Source organism: Podarcis liolepis (assembly GCF_965112155.1).
Source record: "Podarcis liolepis genome assembly, chromosome: 5".
NCBI classification, from domain to species: domain Eukaryota; kingdom Metazoa; phylum Chordata; class Lepidosauria; order Squamata; family Lacertidae; genus Podarcis; species Podarcis liolepis.
Genome location: NC_139556.1, coordinates 73719836 through 73736786, shown reverse-complemented (window position 1 = coordinate 73736786; position 16951 = coordinate 73719836). Strand labels below are relative to the sequence as shown.

General features: G+C 42.5%; 1 protein-coding gene across 21 annotated transcripts in view; it reads left to right on the top strand.

Moving 5' to 3' along the window:
* DOCK10 (dedicator of cytokinesis 10) overlaps positions 1-16951 on the top strand; it is a 202484-nt gene that overhangs the window by 71261 nt on the left and 114272 nt on the right. For 3 of the 21 annotated variants that reach the window (XM_083506272.1, XM_083506257.1, XM_083506271.1), the window contains exon 1: positions 16438-16624. The exons of the other annotated variants lie outside the window; for them this stretch is intronic. In XM_083506272.1, coding sequence (XP_083362398.1) covers positions 16520-16624 — 105 coding nt within the window. In that variant the 5' untranslated portion in view covers positions 16438-16519. Of the gene's footprint in view, positions 1-16437; positions 16625-16951 lie in introns of those variants that run through there. 21 annotated transcript variants of the gene reach the window in all.

The following is a 16951-nucleotide window of genomic DNA, read 5'->3' as shown; positions in this document are numbered from 1 at the left end:
GGAAAAACATGGGGTCACGAAGAGTTGGACACGACTAAACAACTAAACAACAACAAGGGGGAAAACATATTGTCACACACACCCCTTTCTCCACGTGTTAAGAGACTCCAGGGGTGCCTGCACTTAACCAGGGTTTGGTTTCCTTGGAATGAAGGTCAATGGAGACTACGGGGAATTTAGGATATAAGAGATTATTTACACATTAGGTTGGATGGGCTCCTAGCAACTTGGTTTCCAGGGAAGCCCGAAACTCAGCTTTGGGTCCAGCAAGGGGCAGACATGGCTCTGTCTCTCCAGCTTCCATCATTCACCAAACCCACTCACATTCAGCAGACACGCCCTAGCCTGTCTCTACCCTAGGCTGATGTGACATCTGGCCAGATGAGGTGGAGAAAAAGACACACTCATTTGTCTCTGCAGCAATAAAGCTCACACAGATGCAGATGATAGGCATAGGAACTGATTTGAATGGTTCAGCAAGTTTCCTCTTATAGATTCTAGCCTTCCATACACAGCTATAGAAGAGGCAATGAGATGGCAGGTCTTTTCCATCCACTCCAATGAAATACTAGCTACATTTGCCTCCTATTCTTCACATTTTTCTGTTCCAGTGATATCCAGTTAAGTCATACACAGAGAAGACCTGTTAAAATCAATAGCTGTAACTTACTTAGAAAGGTGTCTGTGTCATAGTCCCATTGCCAAGTAACACTGTGTAGAGTGTGGGGCAAAACAGACAGAATATAAAAGTCTTTTGAGATACTATTGATAGAGTCAGCATACAAAGTGAAGTCCATTCCGAGGGTCAGGCAAAGAGCAATCCATGTAGACCAGGCTTCCTCAACCTCTGCCCTCCAGATGTTTTTGGCCTACACTTTCCATGATCCCTAGCTAGCAGGACCAGGGTCAGGGATGATGGGAATTGTAGTCTCAAAACATCTGGAGGGCCGAGGTTAAGGAAGCCTGATGTAGACAATCCAGAGATCATGGAATCCAATGATCACAAAGCCAAGGGTCCAGGTGGATAACAGGAAGCTGCAAGGTAGGGCCAGGAACCACAGGCATTGTTTTCAGCATCTGACTGCTGCTGAGAGCTCTGTTTAAGAAGGCTGATGCCAGCTGGTTCTTATCAGTGCCAGCTGGTTCTCATCGGTGCCTTCTCTCTCAGCTGGTGGAGTCATTCTGCCTTCTGCCACTTCAGAGTGCTGTTCAGAAGCTGACTCCTGACCCATGACAGTTTGTCCCAGTGATATCCTGATCTTCCAGCAGAGATCTGGCAGCATGAAACTCAAGATGGTAGCACTGCAGGTCAGACGCTGGTTCTAAGCTTCCTTTGTGTCACAAGAGAGGCGTTTTCAGGTAGTACCACCCTGTCATTCTCATCCTGAAGAATCACGTTATGCAGTGAAGCCAGCCCTGTTCTACTGATTCCTATAACACTCCTAGTTCTGCTACTGGGAATTTTAACAATGTGCCTGATGCCAGCCTGGTACCTACTTATCTATCCCAGGCAGTTTGCAGCCCTTGAACCTGAACCTTAACTCTCCAGTAGCAGAAATTACCGCTGTTGACTTAGAGAGCTGTTTCTAGTTAAAATAAGCAGGGCTAGATGGAGCACGTCTTCTTCTGTTTGAGGCTGTTCCCTATAACCTAATTTATCAAATACCTTATGCTGAAATTCTCAGTATTTGGGGGGGGGGGGGAATAGTGCAGAAAAAAGAGCATATGATAAAGAATGACTGGTATGTGACAAATACATTTCTGTCTAGATTACTAACTTTTAGATCATGGAATACTTTCCAGTCTTTTGAATTTGGTCAGTTTCTAAGCTTGATCTCTGATACTTTTCTAAAGTATTTATGGGCTGGATTCAGACTTAGTGTGCTTGAGTAGGCCCATTGAAATTGATGGGAATTAATCTAGACAGGACTAGTATATGTCCCCTTGATGGCAGTGGGCCTCTCCACTATGCATAACTAGGTCTGGAGTCTACCTTATAACTGAGGCTGCTGGGTCAGCACAGCAGCATCATCTGTTTTTTAATGATGTAGAGCCATTTAGTGCTTGAGACACTTTCCATTCTGAGCTAAAAATAAAAATTGGTAGGCAATCATAGGAGACATTTGGTTACTTATCAGAGAGGATAAGTTGCAGTGCATAGGAGAATAATTACATTAGCATCCAATCGAGTAACCATGATCCATAGGAAAAGCAAAATGCACCGGTTATGAAACTTACTGAGTGCTTCGGTTCTTTGAGACAGCCTCATCTTGTACTGCCTATTGGAGCCAAAGATAACCCCCCCCCTCCAGAAAATATGAAACCAATATGGATTTTGTAGTTTTAGTAGGCTAACAAAGGCATTGACTTAATATGGTTTATGTAGGAAAGTGTATCCTTTCTACTTCCCCCACAAAAGCCCCCAGACCCACAATTTGGCAGGAAAAAAATCAGTTGTGGAAGGGCTCCTGTGCCTCCAAATTTCAACTGCTTCTGCCAAAAGAAAAAAAAAAGATTATACCTGTTTTTAAATACCCCCCCAAAAGTGAATGGGGAACACAGAGCTGCTTTTTATACAGAATGGCTCAGAAGTCAAATCACAGTTCAAAGCAGACAGTTGTTGTTTAGTCATTTAGTCGTGTCTGACTCTTCGTGACCCCATGGACCAGAGCACGCCAGGCACTCCTGTCTTCCACTGGTCAAGCTCATGCAGTTTGGTCAAGCTCATGCTGGTAGCTTCAAGAACACTGTCCAACCATCTCATCCTCTGTCATCCCCTTCTCCTTGGGCCCTCCATCTTTCCCAACATCAGGGTCTTTTCCAGGGAGTCTTCTCTTCTCATGAGGTGGCCAAAGTATTGGAGCCTCAGCTTCAGGATCTGTCCTTCCAGTGAGCACTCAGGGCTGATTTCCTTAAGAATGGATAGGTTTGATCTTCTTGCAGTCCACGGGACTCTCAAGAGTCTCCTCCAGCACCAAAAGCAGACAGAGCGACTCAGAAACAAATTGAAATTTTTCAAAAGTGCATATACAGACAAAAGCATGAATCATGGGGCCGTTGCATACTCCTATAAAATTGTTTATTTATTTTTATTTAACAAAATGTATATACTGCTTGGCTGTAAAAATAATAAGCTCTAAGCTTATTTCGTAGGAGGCTTTGGCTTTATGTTTGCTAGGGAGGTTTAGTGAGCTTGATTGGTTATAATGAGGGAGAAAATGGCTTTGTGTGGAACACTAGAATGGCATCAGTGATGGTGTGGCCTTTCCTCTCATCTTCAATAAAAATCTAATGTGAGATACAACTAAGTGTGCCCTAGAGACAAAGACTGCTTTGTCTTCACTGCCTACTCATTTGTATTTTCTGTTCATTATTACCTTCCGTGAAAATGGTTTCTGGATTTGATTGTGTTCCCTTTGTTAATCTGTTAATTCCGTTCTCTCACCCATTTCCTTATGTGTTTATGTGGTCCATTCTGTGTAAGCCATGGTGTGTTTCTTCCTCTTGTTTTATTTTACCTAGTGCGTAGCACATTAACAATGGCGAGGAGGCTCATTGTCTTGAATTATTGCCGCCATTCAAATAGTCTGTGATTCACTGCATGTAGCCATGCATTTGGGGCAGATCTGTTATGTGAAATAGCCACCAACATGGATGACCATCGACCTGGATTGCTTAAAAAGGGCTATTAGGCAAATTCAAGGAGGAAAGGGCTATTGATGGCTACTAGCCATAATGGCTGTGCTCTGCCTCCACAGTCAGAGGCAGCAATGCTTCTGAAATACCAGTTGCTTAAAAACACAAGCGAGGAGAACGCTGCTTGTGGGCTTCCCATAGGCCTCTGGTTGGCTGCTATAAGAACAGCCACTGGCCTGATCTAGCAGGATCTTATTTGGGCACCACAGTTCAAGAAGGACACTGACAAACTGGAACGTGTCCAGAGGAGGGCAACCAAAATGGTCAAAGGCCTGGAAACGATGCCTTATGAGGAACGGCTAAGGGAGCTGGGCATGTTTAGCCTGGAGAAGAGGAGGTTAAGGGGTGATATGATAGCCATGTTCAAATATATAAAAGGATTTCATATAGAGGAGGGAGAAAGGTTGTTTTCTGCTGCTCCAGAGAAGTGGACACGGAGCAATGGATCCAAACTACAAGAAGGAAGATTCCACCTAAACATTAGGAAGAACTTCCTGACAGTAAGAGCTGTTCGACAGTGGAATTTGCTGCCAAGGAGTGTGGTGGAGTCTCCTACTTTGGAGGTCTGTAAGCAGAGGCTTGACAACCATATGTCAGGAGTGCTCTGATGGTGTTTCCTGCTTGGCAGCGGGTTGGACTCGATGGCCCTTGTGGTCTCTTCCAACTCTATGATTCTATGATTCTTTTGTTCTTACGTTCTTAAATCCTGAAGCTGTTGCCATGGAATACAGGGCTCATGCCCCTTTAATAATTATGTAGAATATGGCTTCTTTTTCTTCTTCTTCTTTGGTGATCACTCGTAGCCAGGTAAGATTGTCTTCCATAAACACAGTTTTAACAATGAGTCTGTAAGTGACTGTGGAGGCCAATTCTGGATCCACGTCCTTCCACAGTGGGGACATTGGTTTCCAGGTGGGAGTTGATCACGGTGTGGATTTGCCAAGTGTGCCTTCCTCTTAGCACATTTCCCCCTTGCGTCCTGAGTTTGAGTGTCTTCAAAGCCCATTACACCTTTGGTAAAGGCTGTTCTGCAACTGGAGCACTCACAGGCAAGTGTTTCCCAATTGTTGGTGTTTATACTACTTTTTTAAAAAAATTGCCTTGATACAGTCTTTAAACCATTTTGTTGACCACCAGCATTACGCTTTCCAATTTTAAGTTCAGAATAGAGTAGTTGCTTGGGAAGACGATAATCTGTACAACATGACCAGTCCAATGAAGTTGATGTTGAAGAATCATTTCTTCAACACTGGTGATCTTTGCTTCTTCTGAATATGGCATTTCAGCATTGGCAGCGTATGCAGGATCCCTGCCACTCTACCTACTAATATCTCACAGATGAACTGAGGAGTTCTGTGTTTTCTCACAAGCTTACATGCTCACGTCAAATACAAGTTGCTCATCTGGGAGACAACTCCTTATTGATCACACAACTAACAAAACAGGGTTCATTTGTGATGGTTAGATTCTTAAGCATTGGTAACAGAAGTGGCGACGGCTGTGTGAAAGGCAAAGACAAATCAAACTGTTTCAAATTATTTATTTTATTGGACTGTTTTAATAGGGTACAACTGTGCCTGCATTAAAAAAGTTAATCAAGATGATTGTGCAAAATATTGCTCAACATTTTTTTCTGTTGGTAGAGGCATCTTGCAAATCTCCCACAACACAATATGCTGTTCTCGTGGGAAAAGTCATAGATTATGGAAATGCCTTTCTCAGGGTGGTTTCAATATATAATTTCACTTCCATGCTCTCAAAATCAGGAAAGTGGTTTTGACTAAATATTAAAATACACACAAACATATCCATGCAATGCTAGAGGTGTGAGAATAGAGCCAAAGTTCTGTTTTTGCTTTGCTCTTTAATAAAAAGGGAGAGACGAGGAATTAGGTAGGCAAATTTCACCATGTGTTACGTTTGTTTGTTTAAGGTGGATTAGGAAAGCACTCCTATGCTTTAGCAGTACAGTGCAGGAGATCATAGTTCTAAAATATTAGGTAAATAATGTTTAGATAAAAAATTGAAAGGTACACAAAATGGCATGGATATGAGAGAAGTTGTTATATTCATTTGTTAAATTTGTGTGCCACCATTCGTCCATAGATCTCAGGGCAGTTCACAGCATAAAAACACAAGATAAAAATATAAAATGCATAATAATAACAAAAGCAACCCCCTCCCACAAACACATTTAAAAGGATATAGGATGCTAGTCAGCAAAAGGCCTGGTTGAAAAGGAATGTTTTTGCCTGGTGCCTAAGTTGTTGTCCATTTTTAGGAATGATCCATTTCACATTGTTAGGAATGAGGTGAAACTTGTGTTCACAATAGTAATGGGAGTCCTAGCCGTTAGGTGTGATTCCCCAGGAACAACACTTTATAATTTAAATGCTAGGAAACAGATCTTCTTGCAATGGATGTGTTGCCTTGGGTAAATCCTCTAGGTTGCCAGAAATATCCAGGTAATTGCCACACTTTTAAGGAGGGCACAAAAATTAATTGGAATTAACTGTCCCAAAACACAAGGAAAGCAGGCTAACAATGGTACAGGCTCAGCACAAGCACAGGGTCGAGCAAGGCAAGAGATGCAGAACTGAACAGAAGCAACCATGATGTCCCAACTGTTGTCATGCCCCTCTTGCCAAGCTTTTAAAGATGAGGTGGGATGATCTCACTTATGAGACTCTTACTTTATTAGACTGCTTTATATGGAAACACCTGGGGCATCGGATCCCACCTACCAAGGTGATGCCTGGTTCTTGGTGACAACGCTGTGTCTGACTGCAGCTCTGCCACCACTTCATCCACCTCAGCTGGTCAAAGCCCTCTCCACTCCCTAATGAATCCCCATGCTGTGCAGGAGTGGTGATGTAGAGAGTTGGCAGATCTTCTCCCCCCTCTCTGATATCTAGAGTCTCAAAGGGAGAACTTCCATCCTTGGGTGCCAGCTTTCAAGCCTCTTCTTTGTTTCTTCTCCATTCTCCCCCTGCTGCTGCTGCTCCTCTTCTATCTTGAGCTCCCAAACCATTCGAGATCCTGATGGATCCATGAAAATTAGAAACTATGAAGAATTATATATAATTTTATATATATATATATATATATATATATATATTATTAGGTTTTATCAATAGAAAAGTTTAGAAAAAACAAACAACAAATGCAAAACAGATACAAAATACAAAAGCACAAAAATACAAAATACAAAAATACAAACATTAAACACAAAAACCAGAAAAAAGAAAAAACATATATAAAAGAAAAACAAAATTTCTCTCTTTCTTAATCTCTCCACTTTAGTTAACTTATTTTCCTGACTTCCTCACATCTCCCATTTTTGTATTCCTTTTAAATTTGGTTCAGCAAATTCATAATCTATCAGTTTATCTATTATTAATCCCCTCATACTTTTTACCTTGTTGCTAGAGCCCCTTCAATTCATTTCAATGTCATCAGCATTCAAAAATTTTACAATGAGAAACTATGAAGAATTTGTAGGGGTTTTTTTGAGGGAGAAGAGAATATTGACTACCTTTTGATGTTTGCTGTCTTGGGTTCCTTTTGGGAGGGAGGGCAGGATTCAAATTAAATAAATCAATATGCCCTTGTGTAGGCATTAAACATTTTAACACAATCTCTTACACATGTGCCATACAACAATATCTTGAAGGTAAAGGAATGCTTGGTCCATGAATGGAGTTTGCAAATGTGAGATGGCCTGCTTTGCTTAATATTGATGCACAAAGGACCTAACAGAGCTCCCAAAATCCCTGGGCAAAATGTTTCAACTAAATAACACCCCAAATTAATTAGATAGTAGCTGATCAAGCAATTACAGAACATATCCTGTTTTCACAGCAGAATGGAAGGAAAAATGGCTGTCATGGGTAGAGGCAAAGCCCAGCTCAATTAAGAATCTGATGTGCTGTCTATTAAAGGAAATGGAAGACTAGCTTCACGTATTACCAGGAATGTAGGAGCAGAATTCAAAATAGAGCCTTGGGTAAACATGAGGCTAAAAGGCCTCTAAATTACTTGATCCATACTGAAATATCTATGGGATCAGCTTCCATCAAGGCAAGAAAAACCCTTGTGGGTCACAGTGTGAATGACATGTGCAAATTAAATTACTATTCCCTCTCTGGAAGTAAAGGCATTGGGAAGAGTTCTGTCCTTCAACTTCTGCTTGATGAGCTCCTGTGCTGTGAAAGTCTTCTGGAAGGAAGGAAGCTATTATTACTCTGTCCCTAAACTCTTAATGACTGACTGTTTGTAACAATTAGATGAAAGTGTGAGGTCATGCAAGGGAAAACGGTTGTCTCACATAAGTGATAGCTAAATAGTTGCTGGTGGCTAGCAACCTGACTCATATGTTGATCCAGTTGGAACAGATGAACCAAAATAGGCTAGGTGGTGTTGTTGTTTAGTCGTTTAGTCGTGTCCGACTCTTCGTGACCCCATGGACCAGAGCACGCCAGGCACTCCTGTCTTCCACTGCCTCCCGCAGTTTGGTCAAACTCATGTTGGTAGCTTCGAGAACACTGTCCAACCATCTCGTCCTCTGTCGTCCCCTTCTCCTTGTGCCCGCCATCTTTCCCAACATCATGGTCTTTCCCAGGGAGTCTTCTCTTCTCATGAGGTGGCCAAAGTATTGGAGCCTCAGCTTCACGATCTGTCCTTCCTGTGTGCACTCAGGGCTGATTTCCAATAACCAGTTAAATAGGTTATTGTTAAGTGTACCAATTAGCTAGGTAGCCAAGTTGTGCATGACCTAGAAGCCCAAGAATTTTGACCCAGCATCCTTGTGATGTGGCAGAGGACAAAATGTGAAGTTGTGCATCAATTTTTACTGCTGACAATTCAAGAAGCCCCAAGGTAGCATCTGGGCTATCATGAAATTGCTGGTAGGTAGATGTGGCTAGTGAAATATACAGGCATGACCCAATAATGCAGCTGTTGACAGATTCTGTTTTCTGGTGGATGGAAGGTGCAGAGAAGCTGGCTAGAAAGGACACACAGTGGCAGTTGCTGAAGATTACCATTGGAACTGCTGTCAATAATTCCATAGAAGTTTTGACAGTGCCAAGAACCCCCAGTACTTTGACATAGCTTGTGAGAGGATTTAGAGATAGCCAGTTGTCGTAATCTCTTATGAACAGGGAAGACTAAAGAGCTTCTTTAGAAACTACAACCTCTTTTGAGGAGATCCTGCCAAATATGGGGAAGTGGGAGGGGGCAGCAAGGCAGCAGAAGACAGGAGAGCAGGCTAGGAGCTCATAAGCTTTCTTTCTTGATGCTTTAGGTCAGAAACCAGCAGCTTTACTGCAAGCCCTGTTAAGTGTAGCAGGAAATGATGCATGGAGCATGTTATTTGTTATCAAAGAGTGGCATCACCCCCTCTCTCCTTGACTGTAAATGACTTTCTCCATTATGTCCTGCATGGAGTCATGGGGTTATATTTGTAGCCAACATGAAATGTCTCAGACAAGGAATATTTACATGTTAATCTCCCCACCCCCCTGCTCCATCTCTGATAGCAAACATGTTGGGAAGAGCAAGAGTACATTTGCAGGCTATTGGTTCAGCAGTTAAAGCAAGCACTGTCTCAACTGAGGAATAACTCATATCAAATAAGTTTAGATTACTAAATTACCATGCCTTCAAAATTGTGCATCCCTGAAGGAAAGTCAGCACAATATGCCTTTGATGCTTTATTTTATTTTATTTTGCATAGAGTGCAGCTTCTGTGGTTGCTGGAGACTCAGATGCAGATGCTTCACAGATTGCTGCAAATAAAGGAAATTGGACAGGCAGCTTTGCTGCTGACTGCTACAAAATGAGCAGTGAACTGTTGGTCCTTCAATTGGATATCATATGTCAAGGTCCAGTGGGTTCTGGGGGATGATGGACAAACCTTCCACCACTATTTGAGACACAGGTGTCAGTAATTTTCAACCAAACCTAATGGAGTGGTTTCTGGTTTTTTTCCAGTAAGCATTTATCCAGTGCTCTGCAGTCTCCCTGGCTGCTGGTGCTTCCTTGTCTAAAAAAGCCCCATTCCTCATGTCTTCCCCCTGGGCTTTGATTGAAACCTGGACACCCAGGAAGGCTGAAGAATGCTGATGATTTGTAGAATGAACGAGGCTATACAGTGGTACCTCGGGTTAAGTACTTAATTCGTTCCAGAGGTCCGTTCTTAACCTGAAAGTGTTCTTAACCTGAAGCACCACTTTAGCTAATGGGGCCTCCTGCTGCTGCTGCACTGCTGGAGCACGATTTCTGTTCTCATCCTGAAGCAAAGTTCTTAACCTGAGGTACTATTTCTGGGTTAGCGGAGTCCGTAACCTGAAGTTTATGTAATCGGAAGCATATGCAACTCGAGGTACCGCAGTAGTCACAAACAGTCCATGGACCCTTGAAAAGTAACGTTTTCATTTTCAAATGCAAATTCCTACCTAATTACTTGATGTGAAATTGTTGAGAGGGCATTCAGCATAGGGCACAGCACTAGTTCTGTGTGAACACCATTTTTATTCACCCAGGACTTTTCGACTCTTGAGCATGTATGCATAATGTACCTTAAATCTGAGGTTAAGGATAACCCAGAACGAAGTGGTTTGGAGGGTTTACTGGATTCCATCCAGGCTGTACCAAAAGGGCATGAGAACAGGAGCTATCTTTTTGAGATGTAACACTGATGAGGGCACATTAATTCACATGACCTGATCCTGCCCAGTAATGCAACCCTTATGCAGAAGTATGCAGATACTTAAACAGGATTGTCTTTATCCTCGAAACAAAATTGGGGAGTTTAACATTTGGGGATGTTACCATGTCAAAGCATGCTTCATCGTCTAGAAACATGAAAAGGCACCATTGCTCCTAAACTTGACTGTTGGATTTGAGGAGATTTCTGTCTTTACACTCAGGGAGAAAGCAATTTATGATTGCAAGATGAAGCCATACACCACCTACTTTTCACTTGCTGTGATGCAGAGGTGTAGTCTTGCACCCAGTATTGAGGGGCCCCAGTATTGCACACGCTGCTCACTTGTGACGTTATGCACACACCATGTGTTGCACACCCATTGTCGAATTTCTTTTTAAGGAAATAATGCTCAGCCTTGGTTTTGCAAACCTTAAAGTTGCCTCTTCCTCTTCTAAACCAACTTGCCCTTCTTGGCTCACCTAAACCAGTGCCAAGCATCTGTTCAGTGTGTAACCATCCAGAGATCCTCTCTCTTTGTGTGTGTTTAGATCTAGATCTATTCTGCTCAAATGGTGCTTTGTCACTGACTTCATTGGGATATCGATCCTGTTCAAAATCTGGTTCCACTTATTTTAAAGTGTATGGCTTTATATATCTACTGAGGGAAGTGGGACTTTGCTATTGCTCTTCACTAATGGCTGCACTTGCAGAATTCCTTCTCCATTTTGAAGCTGAAAGCAGAAGACAAAGCAGTCTCAGCTTCGTTTGCTAGGTGGAAGCCATTTGGATGAAGTTCAATTATTTATCTTGCCATTACAGTGGTTGTTTGGGCCAAAACAATGTACAATGTACAAAAGCCTCCCTTCCTTTGTAAATTCCCTTTAAGAGCAAAGCATATTTACCGTATTTCTCTGTTGGAGAGGCAGGTCAGAGTTGGAGCTATGTTGTCTTCCATTAGGGCTATTTGCAACAACACATTCTTCGTCTTTATACAATTTGAACCAAATGTCTCTATGTGTGTGTTTGAGAGAGAGACATATATTTGCATGGCAAAGGTATTTTAGGGGCAAGGAAATCTTAGAATGCTTTCCTGAGATAAAGTGTTGCAGATAATGTCCAATGTCCTTTCCAGCTACTGAAAAAAGAATCTCTATTTTCAGTGAAGTCAGCAGGGCTTGAGGGATCCTGTGTTAACTCCCGAGTCTGTCAGGGACATTTCGCCTTGGCAGTTCTTTTCAGAGTGTCATGCGAGAACTTTTCAGAACACCGCCAGTGTTGGTGGTACGAGAGAAAACAAGGACAAATACCAACTTTGTTAATGTTGTGGTTCTTCCTTGGTAGTCACTGGGAATGTCTGCATAGCTTGGCAAAGACCTTTTGCTTTCTTTTCCATTCTTTATTGCCAGACGCCATTGCCTTTCAGTACTTCACTCAGTGGGAGTACAGTGAATCCACTCTTCTGCAAGTCTTCAGAGCAAGCAAGCAAGTCCTCCAGACTACGTTTCCAAACATCTCCAACCAGTGGTCATGCTGTGTGAGGGTGAAAGGAGTTTTATGTCCTGCTCCTGGTGATGCACAGGCAGAGAGTCTGAGAGTTGGCCAGGGCCTGTACCAGAACCACAATACAATTTGCAACACCGGGACAGCACTAGAAGCAGAGTCTATGCCATTACTTTCTTATAAGGAAGCAAATAGCTGCCATTCACATTCTTGTGGGGAAACTAAAATACTGTGTGCAGGGAAAACATATTGGGTGATTTGGCCACCAGAGAGAGGGATATACTGAAGGGAACAATATTCCTCTTGAAAGCACTTCCAGTATTTGGAAGAATAGCCATTACTGCCCCATCTGCACAGTACACTTAAAGCAGTATCATGCCACTTTAAATAGTCATGGCTTCCGCCAAAGTTTTATGGCAACTGTTCTTTGTTAAGGATGCTGAGAGTTATTAGGATAGCCCCTCCATTCTGCTCATGGAGCTACAATTCTCAGAGTATTTTAACAATCCCTCTTCCCAGGGAACTGGAAATTATACCTCCACGAGGGGAATGGGGGTCTCCTAGCAACTCTCAGCACCCTTAACAACACTTTTCAGGATTCTGTGGGGGAAACTGCAACCGGTTAAAGTGGTATCCCAGTGCTTTAAATGTATAGTGAGGATGGAGCCTGTGTTTCCAAAGTGGGAGGCGGGAAGGAAGCAATGCAGAGAATTTCTGCACACAAACATGCCAATCCCAAATGCTTCTGCCTGATGGAGGAAGTTGTCCCTTGCCTTCCAACTCAGGGTCTGGAGGCTGTGGTTAGTTTGGGTCATCAGCAATGGTGCGGTTAGGTAATTTAATGATGTGGACTTAATGGTCGTATGGAGATGGGGGAGAGGGCTCCTCAGATATTAATGTATATTGCTTCAAAATGTGGGAAGCTAGTTCTGCTGCTTTGGGGGGCCTTTCCCGATGATTTTGCTGAGAGAGCCCCAATGGTCCATCTCTGACCACACCACTGGGCATCAGGTCCAGATTTGGAAGAAATAGGAGTGCCCTTTGCTGTGTCCATGTTAGTGGCTGCAGGGCCATGTTAGAGTGGGAGAAGAAATTTTCACCCATTTCTTTTTGCCTTTCCATTAACCAATGAGGCCGCTGCCATTGCAAGGGATGGCTTTAGGGGTACTGTAAGTACAGATTTTCTGCTTAGTTACTGGAAAGAGACTGTGTGGTTGAGAGTGATGGAGCTGGGTAAGGAAGGACAGTAACTTTCCGTTCCTCCAACAGCCACCCGCAAAACGTGACTGTCCTTTAGAGAGTTCCTTAATGAAGACAATTTTTGTAAGATCAAACCAGAACTGCAATCAACATTTTTGCTGGTCCCCAAAATAGAAGCTTCCATAATTCAGCACAACCCTTTTAGAGGTCTAGCTATAGTGCCAAAACAAGATTTGATACCTTGGTATTGCAAACAATCAGGTTACTACAATCAGCAACAATTTGCTACATGATGAAGAGCTGTGGGAATTATTTTTTGTAATCAACCAGCAAGATCTCTTGTATGGCGAATGGGTGAGCATATTCAGCTTGTTTTCCACATGTAGTGTTGCACCTGAGTGTTTTTGGATTAGTAATTGGGGAGGGGGTGCTCCTCTGTTTCCATGGATGACCACGCAGGGTTGTGCTTAGCCTCTGCTAGAATCCAGCCTTTGCTGCTGCTGCTGCTGCTGCTGCAGCTCCGTGGAATGAATTACCAGCCCAAATCAGGCAGGTGTCTGGTGTGATGATGTTTAGGCAATGACTGAAGACTGAAGTAAGGCATTGCCTGAGGTGTAACCTAGACACTTAATCAATTTAATCTCTGATGAAATAATGTTGAATTTTCAAGAAACCTTTTGGTTTAATATGCTGTGTGAAGGGCTTTCCTTGTTTACCCAAGCTCCAGGAAATTTCCCGGAAATTGCATCTGTTAAGGGCTGTGAGTGTATTATTTAGGCAATATTTAAATGGTATGGTACCCTTTCCTGTGATTAGCTCCACCTTCACCATTACTATGGAGCTGTATTTGGAGTTCGTGCCAGAGTGGTGGACCCAAGTTCCAGATTTGTCTGTTCACTGAAAAAAACAAACTCATGGAGTCTGTTCAACTGAGGCTACCATTGCACATTACAAATACCCAGCTGGTGACCAGTACCATCCACATAAAATGATAAGAGCTGGATGGGACTTTGAAGGTCATCTAGGTCAACCCCCTGCCACAGGTAAAAGTATTGTAAAGCATCTACTTGTAGCAAATTAAGCGAGAGAATGGACATGACGGAGACCAATGTTTCACTGGTGCCAGCACAATGTTGAACATGAATATATTGCAATGTCAGGCAGACATTTTTCACTCCAGATTCAGAGCATCATTGTGGCAATCATTTTCTGTGTCAGGGCCCAGCTCAATGATATGTACACCATGAACAAAAATTAGCTTCAAACATGTGCAGAGTGGAATTTCCTCTAAAATGAGTCACCATTAACACTTTCTAGATTAGGTTTTCAGATCAGGTTCTCAGAGCGTCAACACTTTTTTTAAAAAATGACAAATTAAAAGAGCAGTCATACAACTGAAGAATAGAAACCCAAATCTGTTTCGTTTCTCATACATTGTCCTAGAATTCATTCCTCCCAAAGTTCCATAGCCCTTTCCAAAATTTTGTTTCTCCTTTCCTACTGAAGTTGATATTATGATGGCAATCTGGATTACAGTGAGAGGTTAGGAAGAGAAATACTACTATATAAAATACATGCAATTGTTCAGAATTCTTTATATACATCGTTTTAGCTAATTACTTAAAATGTAAGACAAAGCAACCAGTGGCCCAAACTAACACTGCTAACTTTTGACATTATATTGCTTTTCTCTCCCTCCTGAGGCTTGGAAGCATCACGGGACATTCCTGTCAGTTGCTAGAGCAGTGTGGGAAACCTTTGGTCTTCCAGAAGTTATTAAACTTCAACTCCTCTCAGCCCTAACAAGCATGGCCAATAGCCAAGGATGATGGGAATTGTAGTTCATCAATGTCTGGAGGGCAAAATAATAATAATAATAATAATAATAATAATAATAATAATAATAATAATATTATTATTTATATCCCACCCTCCCCAGCCAAAGCCGGGCTCAGGGCGGCTAACAACAATCAAATAATCAAACAATCAAATAATCTAACATTCTAAAACATTTAATTATGCTCTTGTGTTTTTGTTCATTTGTTTTCCTTCTTGGCTTGTGTGAATGGCAATTCGGATCTAGGTCTTGGGTTAAGTCTAGATTTAGCTAAAGTAAAAATTTTGCTTACCACCTCTCCTATCTCTCCCTCCCTGCAATCCCTATCTTACCTATTTCAGCTGCTTAGGGAGAGAGAGAGAGAGAGAGAGAGAGAGAGAGAGAGCATGAATTAAACAAATGAGCAATGGATGGTCCTATCGCCATTTAAAACTCATTTGTGCTAGATTGTGTAGTTGCTGGTGTTGCTTTCAAGGGTGACTGTAAGCATCAGAAATAAAGGAAGGCAGCTCTTATTAACTAGAGTTTGGAGACAGGAAAAGAAAATTGATAGAAACAAGCCCCTAGTAAGTCAGTTGAATTGGAATTGGAAAGAGAAGGAGATACTGCAAATTACTTGGCTGCAGGGGCGTAGCGTGGAGAGGGCCAGGGGGGGCAGTAGCCCCAGATGCGTGATTTTGAGGGGGTGTGAACCAGGGGTGCCCCCATGCAGGGATTTCTGTCCTGCCTGCCACCAGGGATCTCTGGGCCCCAGAGCCTAGCCTGGCCTTGCTGCTGTGTCCCCAGCCCCCTCTCTGAATGGCTGCCCGGCCAACGTTGGTATGTGACCGCCATACTCCATGCTCTGTGCCTGTACACCAGGTTTTGTTCACCCTCCATGCCCAGTCCCTGTTCCCACCTGGTGCGCACATGGACACAGGTGTCCTGGGCACCAACAAAGGATGCAACACCACTGCTTGGCTGGAGAGCTGCATTGCAAAATGCAGAAATGTGTGAAGTTCAAAGGATGCTTGCGATTCAGTTCACACATGGTTTTGGAAAGTGTGAATTAAGTCCATTCACCTTCAAATGCCATCTGATTTTCTTCCCAAACCCTCATCATCACCCTCCATGCAGTTTCCACCTCCTAGTCATGGAAGATTTGAGCTTCTTCTAGAAAATGTCTCCATCTTCCTAGGGAAGACTTGCTTGCTTGTCCCTTACCAAAGTTGAAATTGCTAATTGGGTGGAGCAATGGTGTGAGTTTGGGGTAACCAGGTTTCTTCTAATCAGAGTTTCTTAACTGAAACAGGATTTTCTTATGAGTGGGTCTGCGAAGGGAAATATTGTGCCTAAGGCGTCATCCCCACTAAGATTTTATTTGCGGTTCACTGAAGCACCATCTTTTTTATAGCTCACAGGAAGTAATGAGTTATAACTGAGGGCGCTGGGGCTTTTTTTTAAATGCAGCTTCTGTGAATGCAGTAAACGCTCATACTATACTTCCCCTTCAGACAGTACAGCTAAGTTTCTTCTCTGAAGCTGGTGTAGCCAAAAGGTTAAAGGAATATGCTGCCGGGACTCCTACTGACACCATGAGTTTTAGAGGGAAAGTATTTAAAAGGGAGGCCAGTGAACTCTGGAGGAGAAAAAGGACAATTAGGCGAGTAAATCAAGGAGAAATCCACAGGTTGAGCTGCGTATGTATTATATATATATATCTTTCCTCTTCTTTTATCTAGTTCTTTTCTCATGCAAGTTCCCCATTCTACGGATAGGGAAGAAAGCGGAATTTGAGCTACTTAATATCTGTGTACAAAGCCAATTGATAAAGTTGGAGGTTGCATTTCTAGTCAAACATCATATCATGATTCTAACCCTGTCTGAATGTTACGGAACAAAATTAGCTTGAATCTAGTTTTTAATATTATCTTGGGTTTAAAATTACTCATTTTCCTGTTCCTTCAAGGAAAAAGAAAGAGGGAACTAATAATCTAGATTGGCCTGTCTTTAGACAATATGGGGGG